General features: G+C 48.9%; 1 protein-coding gene across 1 annotated transcript in view; it reads left to right on the top strand.

Moving 5' to 3' along the window:
• Positions 1 to 13,420, top strand: part of LOC149352621 (C4b-binding protein alpha chain-like) — a 109,637-nt gene extending 96,217 nt beyond the window's left edge. The window contains exons 11-13 of the mRNA XM_089575713.1: positions 10,006 to 10,185; positions 11,286 to 11,644; positions 13,169 to 13,420. Of these exons, the coding sequence (XP_089431839.1) occupies positions 10,006 to 10,185; positions 11,286 to 11,644; positions 13,169 to 13,420 (791 nt within the window). The remainder of the gene's footprint in view (positions 1 to 10,005; positions 10,186 to 11,285; positions 11,645 to 13,168) is intronic.
• The last annotated feature ends 4,137 nt before the right edge of the window (positions 13,421 to 17,557 follow it).

Raw genomic sequence — 17,557 nt, 5'->3', positions numbered from 1 at the left:
CCCCGGTGGAGCTACATGTTCACCCGCGGCTATCTGACAGCAGCTTAATTTTGACGCTATTTTTCAAGAACGCTTCCCCTTCCGATTCTGAAAGGGCGGAGAGGTGCAAGAAACACGACTGAGCTATATATGGCAGTGTTTGTGGCGGGACCGCTGCCATTCCGAGCTGAACTCGGATGTTTGATTGTCAGCTTGCTAAATGAGGACAGTTCGCAATGGACGACGAAAATAGTGTCTTTTCATGCCTTCCCTGTACAACACCGTCGAAATAGCATCCGATTATTGTTGCGAGAAGTTTTGTTGTGAAAGCAACACTACTGGAGCCCAGCTCGGCTCGTCGCCTATGCTCGTGGCGGCGCGGCTACCAAACGACCTTAGGGAAGCGCACCTGAAGTTTGCTCCCACTGCACCAGCGCCACTTCTCCCCTGCCGGTCATTTTGGCGTTGCTGTCCGGGCACGTCGCCGGCGGAGCGCATTGAGCCAGCAGCCTGTCGGCTGGTACGCGCGTGCTGCTCGCGCAGCTGGCACTCTCTCTTTCATTGTGAGCGCGTGCCGTCCTGCTCGCGGGCGCACAAAAGTGGTGTTGCCGCTCGCTGTGAATTCCGCGACGTTCTAAGAGTGGAGAAACTGGTTGTGTGTGCGGCTGTCACAATAGTTCTCTGAACATCAACGGCCAAGGAATGCCCGTGTAATTCTACAGATTTCCTGGTGATGTCCTACATTCTTGGGAAAAAAAAATTTAATATTGGATAATTGTAAAGTACAGTAACGGAAATATTGAAGGTAATGGTCCACCCTTTCTATATGCAGCAAAATCTTAAATATTTTTCATCGCTCGTATCGAGCAGTTGACGATAGGAAAAACGTTAATACGAAAAAAAAATGCAAGCCTATCGATGGGAGATTGCTATAGTCAAATCTTCCAGTATATGAAAAAAAAATGCGGTCAAACATTTTTTACTATTCAAAAATGTTTTTGTCCGGAATTGTTGCGTATGAAATGGATCAGAACGAGAAACGGCAGGCCTCGATAACTGCTATGGGCAGGGTGAAGTAAGCTTTTTCCTGTTACTAAACACGTTTGGTATGTCGCACGCGTAATATTATTTCTGCGCAGTTTTTGCTGTAATTCACTAAGCATGCAGTGTTTAGTAAAGCTCGCGCTAACGAAACTCATTTTTTTTACCGTTTTTTATTTTGGAGACTGACTGCAGCTAGCGGCATTATGCAGACGCGTGTGAGGCAAGGTCAGTGATCGCCTGAATGTTCCGACTTGTGACGCCGGGCTCAATTTTCGAAGTTGCTTTACATGTAAAAAATTTCAAAAAATAAAAATAATCAAAATGTTTGCTTGCACATGAATGAGCGTTTGCATATGAGCGATGGCTCTGCAAATAATTGTTTTGGGGATGCGCGTGCGCTGTAATCGGAATTAAAATAAATATACGAGCCGCTTATCTCCGTTGTAGCGATTGAAAAACTAGAGCATTTTTTCTCTTAGCCGTATATAGCAAGCAGCTGGTAGGCGCATTTCGTGCGTGTTTTCGTTTTTCTCCTCAGCCTCGCGTGTCGCCTTAAGGCCACTTTATTTTAAGTTAAAATAAAAATTATTTCCATCATTATTCATCGAAACACGTAACAAAATCCTTATTATTTGGCCAACAAACCTGCATGCACCGAAGTGCTCAGTCACCCAACGAAATTAAGCATCTTGCGAAGATGGCCGTGCCAAAAAAAAAATGGTATTTACCTCGAATTCCACGTCTTAAATGATCTCGTCATTTACTTGCGATACACATTTCGCCGTTACGGTACCGGCTTTTTCGTCAACAATCTGCTTCACGTAGTGGGCCTGATCCACTAGCAGTTCTTTTTTCAAGTTCGCAGCGAAAAAAAAAATTCACTGTCCACTATTTCTCTTAACCTACATCTCAGAGCGTACTGCCGCGACCGAAAGAAATGCGAACAGCGGAGTGCCTAGGCTCTCCGCTGTTGGAATTTATTTTCGTCACGCTTATACTTGGCTCGCAACACATATACGCTAGAGACATCCGTGATACAATAATGTACCACTCTAGCGTCTTTTTGTTACTACCGAGATAAAAACGCATTGAAGATAAATTCCGACTGCGCAGCGCGTGGGCGCCGTGCTGTTCGCATTTTTTTCTAGCGCCCCTGTACATTTTGCTAATCCTCTGAAGCTCGCCAGCGTTCAAGCACGAGGGAAAAAGCTCGGGACTGCACAAAGAGATTTGCAGGCTGGCCAACACGTGCAAAGTACGTGCAGAACTGGCTTTTTTTCAGGGGAAAGCGCGCTGCTCGCGCAGCTACTCAATGGGAGGGGTGACCGGTTTGCCCGGACAAAAATACGGAGTCGGTCGGAGAGGGCGCTTTTCACTGGCGTCCGCAGCGCCCCCCTAAGAAGCTGCGGTCCCTGCTCCAACAGACGGCGCCGCGCCGCTGCCATCTGCGCGAGAGGTAGCTCGGGAAGAGCAAAATCCCTACGGGTGGCTGGGATAGAAACAGCCACCTGCCAGTGCAGTGGCGCATCGCACGACTGCTGCGCCACTGCGCTGGTAGTGGTATATGAGGGCTCGCCGCCATCTATGAATCTTAAGTAGGAATTACCAATTCAGCATACATGGACATTAACCCACTAAAGATATCATGCCACACAACTAAGGAGGAGTTTAGTGCCCCCTCCAATTGAAGAATGAACACCTGCTTTCGCTGGACTACTCGGTTTAACTACGAGGCCTGTTAAAAAAAAAAACTGGCATAACTGGAGCGTTGGAAACCTAATCACCCTCAAAGCAGTCTCCTTGGGACTCCACACGCTTCCCCCAGCGGTGCTGCCATTGTTGGAAGCATTCCGAGAAGGCCTCTTTCTGAATGGAGTTCAGCTCAGCTGTCGTTGCAACCATAATGTCCTCTTTTGTCTGAAATCGCGTTCCTTTCAATACCCTCTTGAATTTGGGAAACAGCCAGAAGCCGCAGTGGCCATATAAGGAGAGTAAGGAGGCTTTTGAACTACAGGAGTCTTGCGCCAAAAAAAGTCTGAATCAAGTCCGAGGAATGTGGAGGAGCATTGTCGTGATGGATGCGCCAATTTCCTGTCGACCACAACTCCGGTCTCTTGCGCCGCACAGCATCACGTAGGCGACGAGGGCATTCGTGTAGTGCTCTTTGGTGATTCTTTGGCCCTATGGTGCGTACTCGTGCCGTACCACATCGCGTGGGTCAAATAAAGCAGTCAGCATCACATTGACGTTGCTGCGCGCGTGGCGGGCCTTCTTTGGTCTTGGTGACGTGGAATGCTTCGCTTTGACAACTGGGATTAGGTTTGCAGGTCGAACGCATACACCCAAGACTCGTCACCGGTGATTATGGTGTTCATGTAGTCGGGGTAACTGTGCTGAATCTTCTGAATGGTTTCCACTTAGCTGTCGCCCAGTTTCTGGCAAAATTTGATGCAGTAGCGCTGCTCCAGTCGTTCCGCCCTTTTGCTTGCTATAAAAAACTCACGAGAGCACTGCGCGCTACCTCACTCAAACGCTGCGTCCCAGCGACTGACGCTATCGGCAGCCGAGAAAAAATTCGAACATGAGCACGAATGTTCTTTGTCGGCTGATGCAAGCGCGTTTGGTTCATATCCATCAGGTGTTCGCAAAAAAAAAAAATAAGGTCGGACATTTTTCTAACAGGCCTCGTATGTTAAGCCCCATCAATTTTTTCTTCAAGTTTAAAGTTTGCCGTCAAGTTCCACAAAATGTCTTTCACATAAATGACATGCACCTAATCTTTCATGCTTTTCATGCTTTCATGCTTTCAAGATTCATGCTTTTGTGATAATGGGCCAAACGTGGCAAAAAAAAATATTTTAACATATTTAACCCAGCGATTCCCGGTGTTTCAACGGTAATAGAGAATGTAGCCATGTGAATAATTTTCATTTCTTCTTTAAGAATTACATCAATTGCTAACATGCTTGAAGAAAGTTTTTTCCAACATTTTTTTCTAAGCAAAGTCAGAATGACAGCTGCCAGAGATGCACGCACGAGGCCCGCTAAGCATATTAAAAATGTCTTGGGATATCACAGGACGTTAAGCCGGGCCATGCTACCTTCACTGACGGTGAGTGCAGCGTCTAAAAATGGTACAGGTGGATGTTCATTCAAAGGCAGGTATTCATTGCTGCCCGCTCCCATATTACGTGGTTGACTGACTCGTTGGAATTTTCGGTTCACCAGTGGAGACACCTCTTGAGAGCCGCGGTGGGTCAGTGGTTATGGTGCTCGGCTGCTGACCCGGAAGACGCGGGTTCGATTCCAGCCGCGGCGGTTGAATTTCTTTGGAGGAGAAATTCTAGAGGCCCGTGCACTGTGCGATGTCAGTGCACGTTAAAGAACCCCAGGTGGTCGAAATTTCCGGAGCCCTTCACTACGGCGTCTCTCATATCCTTAGTCGCTTTGGGACGTTAAACCCCATAAACCAAAGCAAACCAAACACCTCTTGAGAAGCGATGGCTGAGCTGAGTATTGCAAAACACACTTTATGACACGAAGAACTGCTTTGGTCAGTCATTCTTCATCTAGCTGTTGTATGGACGCCAAGCGTCCGAGCGTTTCGAGCACAGCTCGTGAGAAGGTTCGATGTCGGTAGCTAACATGTGAAATGCATGGCTAAAAGAGCCTTACGCAGGTTTTAGAAGTCACCAGCAAAAAACCAAAAAAAAAAAACAAAAAATAACCGCTCATGTTGGAAGAAGCCGTGTGCTTCCCAAGTGGCAGGAGCACAGAGTAAAAGCGAATCAGGTTTTAGTAAGACTTACCATGCATCTTTCTTGCTTAGCCTTACAACTGTTTAAGAATCAGCTGAGCTTTTAAAAATCCCAAGGTATTGCTCTCGGCAGAAATGGGAGTGAGAGGGAGCTTCAAAAAAGAAAGGCGCTTCCCACCTTATTTTCCTACCCGCGCTGTTGTGGCACTACTTGACGGAAAAGAATGTGTCACTGTATGATGCTCAAGAATGTTTCGGCATTCGAGAGTGGCGTGAAACCAAAAATCGACATATTTTGGCAATTTCTGCCCACCTCAAAGAACCCTTAGTTGACGAAATCAATCTAGGGTCCTCCACTATAAGGCGACTATTTTTCTTTCCCGCCTTTCACCCCCTCCTATATTCCTTTCCACACGGCGCGCTTCGGGTGTCCTTCCTGAGTGAGGCCGTTACTGTGCATTTCCTTTCCTAATAACCATAACCAGTCATTACCTTTATTGAACTCATTGATATATCCCTTTCATGAAGGCCAGCAAAACTGAAGGAGCTACGTTGCACTTGCTATTTCTTTCGAAAGTGTATCGAATGGTTTTCCGCTTCCTTGAGTACTATGATTGTGCTAGTACCGTAGCGCCATTAGACCAGGACGAAGGACCTTATACCACAGCAAACTGCCCAAGTGACCGTGACTAACTGCTAGCGTTTTTTGCTTCAGCTAGTCGCTAGCTGTTAGGTCAAGCGAAGAATAATTCTTCAAAGATTTCCAACGATTTTGTAGTTTGAAATACTGGGCTTTCTGAAGTGAAAAAATAGTTCTTGAGACATACCACTGCTATTAGTGTTGACCTTCCCTGAAGAGGCCGAATGGCTGTCCGCTGCTTTATATTACCGTGCTCCAGCCTGGCCGTAACAGATCTAGAAGACCACGCGACATGTGCACCCCCCGAGTAACGTGTGCCTAGGCATCTGCAGCGTGCGCTCCTCAGCTCCGGCCGGGTGTCGGCCTGGCGCGTCCAATAGTAGTTTTTTTTTTTTTGAGGACTAAAGAAGTAAATTGGTTACGGACAGTATAACTGGCTTACTGAGCGCTGAGTGCCTGCACTACCCGCGGCGGAAAAAGTAGAAGACAGGACACAGACAGTCTGAGAGAATGCGACACATCGAATAAAGCATATATATATATATATGCTGTTCCGTCGCTCACAGCGCAACATAAAATGCTGCTGTAGCCTAAACCGCTCGATTCTTTGCGTTAAAATTCCGCATGGCGGTGTCATTGTGCGTCAGTTGTTGTTTGGGTCGCGTAGCTGCCTGTCTTATTGACAAAAAATGGGAAAGTTCATGCCGCATGCGGCGAAAAAGACGCTTTTGCAACAGCTGTAATGGTAGCCTACTGGTAGCCCCAGATCTTCTAAGCAGAAGAACGACGGAAACTCACGAACGCGAGAGGCGAAACGACGAGGGCTCACCAAGCCTCACTGTGCTAGAAATGTCCCTGCCGGTACAACTCTTGGGGCAGCGTCTTCTTCTGCCCGGCATCGGGGCATGCGATACGGACTTTGGAAATTACGACCAAATCCGCGCGCTGTGCGAAATCTGAGTCCGTACATAGCAGCGGTTTAGCCGTGATAAATATTTTATCACGCGCTCTGAGCTATGCAACAGCCTGTAGGTCGTGTAAAAAGGTGTTAAGGAACAGTATACAAACCGCAGGAGCACAGATGTAGCCGCAATAGAACGTTGTCGCGAATCGGAGTGACGCGTCTCCGACTGCTGAAGGGGAACGCTTTCGCGTGCAGGTTCGAAGAACAAAGGAATCGAATCAAACAAAACAAAACGAAGCCGTGTTTATAATTTAAAGGAAAGGAGCCAATGAAAGGAACGAAAACACTAAGGAGAACACACACTAGGCACGCGTAAAACACAACAGATAAAAAAGGAGAGAGTTCACCGGCTACAAAGCGTCCCAGGTGGTACGGGAATGCCTTGCAGATAGTGCAGACGCGGGTTGGCGAATTGCGATGTGTCGCTGGCGTTGCGTTCAGGAAGGCGATGGTAGAGAGCCAGGAGATGAGGAACGGAGATGGATACGGGAGACGCTGATGAACTCGTGTCAGCCGCCCCCAAGAACGGAGCAGCTGCAGCAGGACACCTGTAGCCAGGTTCTGTCGACGGCGTTCCGCAAACACCGTAGGCTTGTGCAGCCTATTCCAGGAAGCCTTGGCTGCTGCCTCTTCCGACCTCGAAATGGATGCAGTAGGCCTGCGTCGTTGATTCAGGGAGGTCCATGGCAGCACAGACCCGAAGTCTGACGGCTGCCACCTCCACGCTTGAATGAGGCTTAATGGTCTTGCGTCGGTGATCCAAGGGAAGTCTCTGGCAGCTCGGATCTAACGTCCGACCGCTGCCACTTCCACGCTTGAACGACCAGACTTGTGCTAGGGTTTCTTCCTCAACACCTCGGTTTGCTGACACGTAGCTCTACGCTCCTCGTGCCTGCCTCGCGCACACCACTCGCACGCGCCCACGCGCAACGCGGGGCTGGCACGTACGGCGCTCCGCTGTCCGACGCACCACTGCCGACACGTCGCGTTCCAAAACTCCCTCACCAGTGTGGTATGCACATCACAAACGTGACATCCAGGGTGCCCTGGAAAGAGCTTCCTTTCGAAACGCGCCCTTTTTCGTGCCCCCGTCCTCCTTTCCACTGCAGTCCTTTTTAGAGCGCAGCTCTTTGGCGCCCGTTTATGCGTTTCGCGGCGTCGCCGTCGCCGTTGTCCGTTGTAACCAGCAGTGGACACCCTTTAAGGTGCGAAAGCAGTGGAGCGGAAGCTTGTAAAGGAGAGGGTAAAAGAGCATCCTCCTACCCTCTTTAGCAACTGGCGCGCCAATGGGTGGCGCAGCTGTGCATAGCAACAGTGACGTCACACAGTAGCGGTAGAACCAGCGCGCGCGCGTCGGCGGTGGCAGCTACACCGCGCTCCTTCGCCAGACGTCTCGTTGCAGTTGAGTGAGTGAGACGCATGGCTCCGAAGCGGCCCAGTGATTCCGCGCCAAGCGGTTTGGGGAAGCGGCAGTGGGTTGACCACAAGGCTTTCGCCAAGTAAATTTTAGAATTTCCAAAGTGTCTTCGGTATTTTTTTGAAGAAAGGAAATACGCACCATATGTCTCCCACCAATGCGAAACCCATAGAGCGGGGGCTTGGAAAGCAGAGGGTAAAATTTGTAAATTGTTTTTTTGTGGAAAGGAAATGCGCAGTATCTCTCTCACATATCTCGGTGGACACCTGATACCAGAAGGAAGGTTTATAACTGCCCTCTTGAAACAGTGGACACCTCAATCGTGCTTTAAGCTACGTGGCGGTAGTGACAGATGTGCGCTGCATGCTTTGGTATTGACAACGTTGTGCCAGAAACGCTGCCACCTGCCAGGGTGGCAATGTGGTTAGGGAAATTATTGTAGATGTAAAGACAAACGGGAATTTCTTACCACTTTTGCGGGAGAACATCCCGTTCCTCTCGCTCGTAACGGCTCCCACAGCTGTGACAACCTCGCGAAATACTTGCGCAGACCTCGTCTTTGAGATCCAGGCATTGGTACAGCGAGTCGAACATATATCCATCTATTTCTCCGTCCACAAAGCTTCCTTCATGACAGTCAAGAACTGTTAGTGGAGTGTTTCTTGACGCAGGAATATGTGTGAAAAATAACAAGTTGTCTGCAATTGTACATACATGTCTTGCTCGAATCATTTGCCTACATCTATCGAAAAGCAATGAGCTGGGCTCAGATTTCGCATTAGGAAGTAACATAATCGTCGGCAATTTCTTTTTTTGTTGATCAGTGTTGTATCCAGTTAAATAATGTCATCGAAAGATAAAATAAACCTAAAAAATTGGTTATATTTACTCCATGCTGTGAATGTTGCGAAACGGTATGATCCAGGTGTCCACCCCCTGTAAGTCTGCTACTGCGACTTTTTTTTAACCAGTTATAACTCCCGCACAGGCGCGCAGAGAGCGTGCGATAGGCGTTTCGAAGAGTTTGGCGCCATCTTCCTACAGCGCGTCCCATCCAAGGGCAACGAAGGTTGCGGTAGGTGCGAGGTGTGGTACACATCGAAGGGCTGGTCACTTGATCGTTGGGAAGAGCTACGTATAGTCCCTTGATCACGGGTCAGCGCGCCCCCACTCGAAGACGACGAATGCAGCGGGAGGCACGTGCAGGGGGGAATCGCATCGATCGCGGACAGACTTTCGCATCGATTTCGAGGGACACCGCAGACGCATCTCTCGCTACCAAATCACTGGCAGCTAGCGTCTGTCCTTCTCTTGTAAACGTAGGAACACACTAAATCCATCCATCCATCGTCTGACGGCACGCATCCCGCAGCCAATCCGTATTGAGTGGATCCCACGTGGCCTCCTGAGCTCACAAACCGTGCAGATTCTGCGACCCACCTTGCGACCCCAACCTCGTCTTTGCATCGAGTCCTCACTCTGGATGACACCGCCCTCGTTTTAACAATAAAGGAACACCTCCGGCGCCGCACACGTGCTCTCATCCCTCCTTGTGCGGTAATCCTCTCCCGTGGTCTTACCCGAGCAAAGGAGGTTGCGTTTCGGAGGATCCGTGTCGGGGTTGCCCTAACTCCAGCCGTGATACGAAAGTGGCCGCAATTTGAAGGCTCATATCCCCGCCTTGTGTGTCCAGTCTGCCAGAATAGAAATACTCAGGCCGATTTTCTCCACCTGCTGTGGGTTTGCCCGGCTCTGAAGCCGACAAGAATTCGGCACTTGGCGGCAGCGGGTCTCTCGCCGAACAATCCTGCATCATACACCGCTTGGACACAGGAACCACATCATCATTCTCTCCTCGACTTCATTAGATCAGGGAACCTTTTCTAATTTATTTAAGCATCCTCGTCATCCATCATTGCATACTGTTTTATGCCCTGAGGCAATAAACTTCGCTAAAAAAAAAAAAACGCTGTACAGACGACTGCTTCAAGTAAGAGCAGAAGTCGGATCAGCCTGAAACCTCGTCGATGTGTACAGTCGCCTCGCGTGATTATAGTGAGTCAAGACCGCTTTTCTTTTCTTCCCTTTCCCCAGTAGAGAGTAGGAGGCCAGGGAGAGACCTGTGTCAATGGAGTGTGTTGGAGCGGAGTGCTGACAACTCTAGTTGACCGTTGATCGTTGTGTGGCCCTCTTTCTCCCCGCAGATGGCTGTCGCAGAGTGGACCTTCCTCACGTTAAGAACGGCCGCCCCATAGGAGACGAATTCGTCACGCCCAACTCATTGGGCACGTATGAATGCCAGCCCCCGTTTCAACTTGAAGGGGGAGGAAGGATTCGCTGCCATCAAGGATTCTGGCGTGGCCCGGCGCCATCATGTGTTTCAAGTGAGTTGAGATGTCGCCTGTTTTGTTGCGGGGTATTTGACAGCATTTTACAGAGCTTTCCTGATCGGTCGATAATTGCGAATCCTTGACAGGGGGGCAGCGATCTGGCTTTCTGCTTGGCAGTTTTTAAGTCGTTTAATTGAAACTGAACATTTATCGTTTAAATTTTAGGTGAAATATACGTTTAAATTTTACAATAAATATACTGCAATGAAGAAGGCAGAGCGCCAGCACCAACGACGACGAAGCGATTTGTGCGTCCTCCGATTCCGGCGGCCGCGCGCGTGGAGAGCTCGAGCTCGCTCTTGGTTCTGTTCTGGTGCCGCCGCTACTCGAACAACCTGTGCCATCGTTTCGCTGCCAGTCCTTCGAACTTGCCAATAAACCCCTCTTCATTTGGTGGAGGTGCGGGTTCGCCTAGTACACTACCAACGTGGAGCTCCGCAGCCGCACAATTCCGATGGCGACGACCAACGAAAGCCAGCAGCCAGCAGTCCCATCGCAGCCCGTCATTTGCTCCGGTGCCGTCCGGCAGAGAGACCCCGTCGTTTTCAACGGACACTGCGACCAGGATGTCGAGGATTGGCTGGCTTCGTATGAGCGGGTGAGTCGTCACAACAATTGGGATGACCGCATGAAACTTAACAACGTAATATTTTACCTGAGCGACGTCGCGAATCTCTGGTTTCGCAATCACGAGGCTGATATTCCAACATGGGCTACTTTCAAGACAACGTTTGCCGAAGTTTTCGGCCGTCCCGCCGTGCGTAAACTTCGCGCTGAGCAATGCTTGCGCGCTCGTGTTCAGTGTGCGGGTGAAAGTTTCACCGCCTACATCGAAGATGTGGTCGATCTATGCAAGCGTGTCGACCCGTCTATGCTTGAGGCCGACAAGATCAACCATATTATGAAGGGCATCGACGACGACGCTTTCCATATGCTGGTGGCCAAAAGTCCCACAACCGTCGCCTCCGTGTACAACCTGTGCCAGAGCTTCGATGTGTTGCGCAAGCAGCGACTTAACGCTCGTCTCCCGCCCGCACCTGCTGAGTCCATCTCCGGCCTGGCCGTCAATAGTGACCTTTTGGATCACATCAAAGACTTCGTGCGTCATGAGGTGGCCCGGCAGCTTTCGCTCCTCTCTGGCGCGCCCTCTACGCCCCACACCCTGACCCCTGAGATACGGCAGACCATAGCACAGGAGGTAGCCGATGCGCTTCCCGTTCGTCGGCAGCCGGCTCCGGCTCCACTGGCTCCTGAAGTCAACCTCCTCTCGAAGCAGACCGCCCCCGTCGCTGCACCTTTGAGCTACGGCACTCCTATTGCTACGCCGCCTGCCCCTATGCGTGCGCCTCTCACGTATGCCGAAGCCGTCGCCCTACCACCGCAACCGCTGGCCTTTCCATACGTCCGGACAACGCCGCCTACACCTCGTGCTCCCCGGCTCCGACCGGCGCCGGTGAGACAGGTCAGTACCTTGTGCAACCGCGTGAGATGAGTCGGAAAATCAGGGGAAAAAACGACAACATCGTCTAGGTAGCATAGGCAAATATTCCACTTAAGTCCACGCAAGATATTGTCCATCATTCTCTCAAACGTAGCGGGAGCGTTGCAGAGTCCGAATGGCATGACGGTAAACTCATAAAGGCCGTCAGGTGTGACGAAACCGGTTTTCGGGCGGTCAGACTCAGCCATGGGCACCTGCCAATAGCCGGATCGGAGATCCAAGGAAGAGAAGAACTCGGCTCCTTGCAAACAGTCGAGGGCGTCGTCGATAAGTGGTAGCGGATAGACGTCTTGGCGCGTAATTTTGTTCAGGCGGCGGTAGTCAACGCAAAATCGAATCGAACCATCCTTCTTTTTGACCAGCACGACGGGAGACGACCACGGACTGGAAGAGGCCTGAATAACGCCGCGCTGCAGCATGTCGTCAACCTGCTCAGCGATGACGCGGCGCTCCGGAGGCGACACACGATAGGGCCGCTGGCGTAGACGGGCATGAGTGCCGGTATCGGTGTGGTGGACGATAGGGGTCGCGCGGCCCAGGGAAGTTGTCTGGTGGTCGAATGATGAGCGGAACTTGTTAAGCAGGTCGAGGAGCTGCTCGCGGTGAGGTGGGTCGAGGTCGCTGGCAACTGAGTGGTGAAAAATCGCTGAGGACAGCGGGTCGCAGGTAGCGTTAGGCAGTGTGAGGGCGGCGATTGGTGTACTTTCGGAAAGAGCATCATCGTCGAAGGGTGCGATCAGGTCAACGGGTTCAACATGTCCAAGGCACTCTCCACGGAGCAACCTGAACCCAGAGGGTGAGGGATTCGAGACGACGATCTTGGCGGCACCTAGGCGCATGTCGACGACGGCGAACGGAAGAGGAAGGTGTCGGCGAGAAGCAAAGATAGGCGAAGGGGCGAAGAGTACAGGCTCGCAGGAACCAGAAATTGAGGAAAGGGGAACGAGCACGGCACTGACGGGGGGAACATCGGTGTCGGCGGCGACAACGCATTTGGCACCAGAGCAAGGCGGCTGTTCGTCGATGGGCGCATCGCAGAGCATGGAAAAGGAGACGTGAGCACGGTCACAGTCTATGACGGCATGGTGACGGGATAGAAAATCCCATCCAAGGATGAGGTCATGGGAGCAAGAGCTGAGCACTAAAAATTCGACGACATATAAAACGTCCGCGATTACGACACGTGCCGTGCAAACGGCAGAAGGATGAATGGGCTCGGCGCTAGCGGTGCAAAGAGAGAGTCCAGAAGTAGAAGTGGTGACTTTACGAAGTGAACGGCAGAAGTTTTCGGCTATCACGGAAACGGCAGCACCAGTGTCCACAAGCGCAAGTGCTCGAATGCCGTCCACTAACACGTCTAAAAAGTTCGGTGGTGAAAGGCGAGGTCTTGAGCAGGTCGAAGTGTGCGCAGTTCGTGCCCCCAGAATTGCGGCTCCTAGTTTTCCGGGTTGTCGGTCATGTTACGACGCCGCATAGGTGACAAGGACCGACGACGAGGGGAAGGTGACCGATCAGAAGGGACGTGGGGCCGGCGTGGCAAGTGGTCAGCAAAAGCCTCCCCAGGTAGCCCTGAAGGTGTGCGAGCGGCGCGAGACGGGTAGTAGTTCGGCACAGTGGGCACAGGCGCAGCCAGAACCTGACGACAGTGGCGGGCGACGTGGCCTGGGAGACCGCACGTGTAACAAATCGGCCGGTTGTCAGCAGTGCGCCAAGAACTGTAGGCTTTAAATTTAAAGGTTCTTATTCTAAAGTTTGCATTTTTGCCAATTTAAATTCACGTTCAAATCAAAATTATTTTTTTAAAATTGAACTGAAAATTAAGAATTAAACTTTTAAAATATTGCAGCATGAAATACTGAAACTTTAATTTTAAGTTCAATTTATAGTAAAATAAAAGACTACTATTTGAGAGTAGTGTGCAAATTTTAATCTTTTACACTTATAAATTTCAAGTTTTCATTGAAATTCAATTTCGAATGCCATTTAAAACTTACAATTATAAAAATATACATTCAAACACTTCATGTTCTGAAATTTTTATCAAATAAGATATTCTTTGGAGAGAGCAAGCCTTTTATTTAAAAAAAAAATTATATTATGGCGGGGACTGGGGCATCTCTCCTCGCGGTAACCCTTTTCGGCGGGAACTGCAAGGAGTGTAAATGAGTCTCTGAGCGAGTTTTCTGAAGCTGAGAAATTTTGCAAGTTGCCAGTTGCGACCAATAAAGGCTCTTGCCTAATGCTTTCACTTACCCGTCGTCTAGTTTAGTCAGATTGTTTTTTCAATGTGTTTTTCGCAACACTTCTTTCAGCAAATAGTGTTGAAGCCTGATCAGGATACATTTGATTCAGCAAATGCATCGCGGTACACGAGTTCGGAGATCATAAATTTCAGTAGAGAAAGGATAAGTGAAAGTCGGTTGCCTACCAAAGAAGAAGCCTGCTGAATAGCGAAGTGATCGCCCTCTTATGTGCTATAACAAGTTATGGATGATTAGCCAAGTCGTAAGTGAGATAAGAACTAAGAGAATTCTAAGCCAGCCTGCATATTTGCGCACGCAGTTGTAAGCCCTACGTCACGTTGAAAATGTTAGACTCTTTCAGTATAATCGCCACCTCCTTACCTTTGAGGCACATATTGTGGACTCCTTGCACTTACTTTTGCGCAGTATTTCTCAGTATGCCAGCGTAAGGTTACAGCGCTATCTGCAATACGTAAAGTTGGATTGACTTTCGGCTTTGTTGAACTGCTATCAAGCCTCACACGACGCCTGTTCAGCGAGCCAGCTTGATACGGTATTGCTATGCTTACGTACCGCGTTTGCTGTTTGCCTCTTCTTTTCACGAGCCTCGCAGTATCCGCTGCTTTTACTCCGCTATGATTTCTACGTGGTCACATTAGATAACTGTTAGTATAGCAAACGCAGGAATCAAAGCAGACTTCGCCCACCAGTCAGCGCCTTCGTCTGCTCTCTGCTGCGAGGTGTATTTGACCTATAATAATTTGATTTAACGTAATCTGATCCAGGAAGCAGATCAGCCCGATAAAACAGAGAAAGCGGAGAGAAAGAGAGGAAGCAAGAGCTGCACTCTCAAGTGAACATTTATTCTAAAGTAGCACCGAATGCATGCAAAGTCAGTCTCAACTGCACAACGCTGCGAAAGCGTAGAAAGAAAACTCTGCCTTTTCACCTCCTCAAAGAGCAAACAGGTGACAGCGACAATTGTACCGCACCCTGTCCATCACAGCACCCATTCCTCTAACTACAATACACAGGCCCACCTTCGTCACGCCCTTTTTAGCCAGCAGGCTAATGCGTGAGTTTTAATGCGAAAGCAGTATATGTCCCAACGGCAACGAAACACGATGTCCAGAAAAAGTGCAGACGAAAGGTTACGTGACCCTGCGAAAAAAAAATTCTTCCGAAGGTGCCGGGAATTGACACCAGGATATTCACATCTCGAAGAAAGCGCGCAGCATATAGGCCACAAAACCTTTTTTTTTTCAACCCTATATTTATTACAATGATCCGAAGTTTTATATACATTAGCCAACTACAAACATTAAGAAAGCAGTGGCAGATCAACATATCTAAGCAAACAAGCGCGACAAAAGAGTCAATGCAGAGTAAATAGCCAGTACATCATAATACTACACATCTAAGCAACAAGGAACTAGAGGAAAGTCAATGAACAGCGCATCACTAAGAGTGAGTGCCACTCCAGCTCAAACTCGGTCTAGGCATACAATACTTTTAGGTCTGCATCATTCTACTGGTACGTTCTTTAGCAGAAGAAACAGCTTCAAAATGTCGGCCCATCATGCGTGTTTTCCAGAGGGTGTGTAATCTAATTAATATAACACACCTGAGAGTTCATCAACAAATGGCAGTGCAGTGAGATATCGTACAGAATGCGGCGTGAAATTAAACATTTTTATTAAATGTCCGTTGCATCATGTCTCAGAAGAGTATTGCATCTTTACAATTAATGAAGCAATGCTGAATCGTTTCAGCAGCATCAGAAACACGACAGTTAAATGTAGACAAAAAAATATATTTTTTACTCTACCTATGTTTTAACTCGTAATGTCTCAGTGTGTAGCTTCATGAAATATGTTTTAGTACATGTCGAGACGAGCATTTTACGTACTCCATTGAGTACTTCACGGCCCGATAAACCAAAATACACTGAGTGATACATTAATGGAAGGAAGAGCGTAAAAATTGGTCAAATGTTTAGGGGAATCCCCCAAGGTGGAGTAGATTTGTATTAAGGGAGTAATTACTCACTGGCATCCACCCGAGCGCAGCCATACGGCTACAAAGGAAAGCTATACAGCTTTCTCAGAAACTTCGTAGTTAAAGAAAAATTCGTCCTGGTCCGGGGTTCGAACCCAGGACCACCGCTACACCGGAGCAGTCGCTCTACCAATTGAGCTAACCAGGACGGCAAGCTTATGGTAGGGCGAGATCGAATTGATCAATAACTCCAAGTGGGAACAGAGTTGGTCAAATGTTTAGGGGAATCCCCCAAGGTGGAGTACATTTGTATTAAGGGAGTAATTATTCATTGGCATCCACCCGAGCGCAGCCATACGGCTACAAAGGAAAGCTATACAGCTTTCTCAGAAACTTCGTAGTTAAAGAAAAATTCGTCCTGGTCCGGGGTTCGAACCCAGGACCACCGCTACACCGGAGCAGTCGCTCTACCAATTGAGCTAACCAGGACGGCAAGCTTACGGTAGGGCGAGATCGAATTGATCAATAACTCCAAGTGGGAACAGAGTTGGTCAAATGTTTAGGGGAATCCCCCAAGGTGGAGTAGATTTGTAGCGGTGTAGCGGTGGTCCTGGGTTCGAACCCCGGACCAGGACGAATTTTTCTTTAACTACGAAGTTTCTGAGAAAGCTGTATAGCTTTCCTTTGTAGCCGTATGGCTGCGCTCGGGTGGATGCCAATGAGTAATTATTCCCTTAATACAAATCTACTCCACCTTGGGGGATTCCCCTAAACATTTGACCAACTCTGTTCCCACTTCGAGTTATTGATCAATTCGATCTCGCCCTACCATAAGCTTGCCGTCCTGGTTAGCTCAATTGGTAGAGCGACTACTCCGGTGTAGCGGTGGTCCTGGGTTCGAACCCCGGACCAGGACGAATTTTTCTTTAACTACGAAGTTTCTGAGAAAGCTGTATAGCTTTCCTTTGTAGCCGTATGGCTGCACTCGGGTGGATGCCAATGAGTAATTACTCCCTTAGCGTAAAAATTAAGTACTTGTACAACCGTTTCCTCGACACTCAAAAAGGGAACTCAGGAGGAGAACGAACAAGTAGGAAACGGACAGCCAAATAAACCTCATGCATGAATCCCCACAAACACGGACGATCAGAAACATTAGAAGACACAATGAGGCAGGATAAAGCATGAACTAAATTAACTTGCAAGAATGCACGCACTATTATTGGGTATGTAGTGCCCCGGGAAAACATGAAACGTGAAACTATCTGCCAGATATACAGGTGGACTAAACCAAGGCCGCAAGCGCTGACAGGCCGGAAAAGGTTATCACGCCTCATTGATTGAAAAGACTAATCGCACAAAAAAAGTTGCGGAAACTCCGTGAAAACGCTGGATATAATGTCTTGAGCAATAAATAAATTGCAGGAGGTAATAAACTCTAGTGGCGCGAAACAGAGACTGCGCGCAGTAGACCACAAAACCGTGTTGCTTCTTGGCTAACAAAGCTGAACTTAATATATGCGCTGCCGTACGACTGTATTCTACTAAGTGGGTGTCATTAGAAAGGCATAAAGAAAGTTAAAAAGGAAGCAAGAAATCGTCAGAGACACTTAAGACTGCTTAC

The sequence above is a fragment of the Amblyomma mixtum genome, chromosome 3 (genome assembly GCF_055824585.1).
Source record: "Amblyomma mixtum isolate Tamu chromosome 3, ASM5582458v1, whole genome shotgun sequence".
NCBI lineage: Eukaryota > Metazoa > Arthropoda > Arachnida > Ixodida > Ixodidae > Amblyomma > Amblyomma mixtum.
Note: the sequence above shows the minus strand (reverse complement) of the source record. Positions and strands in the feature narration are given on the sequence as shown.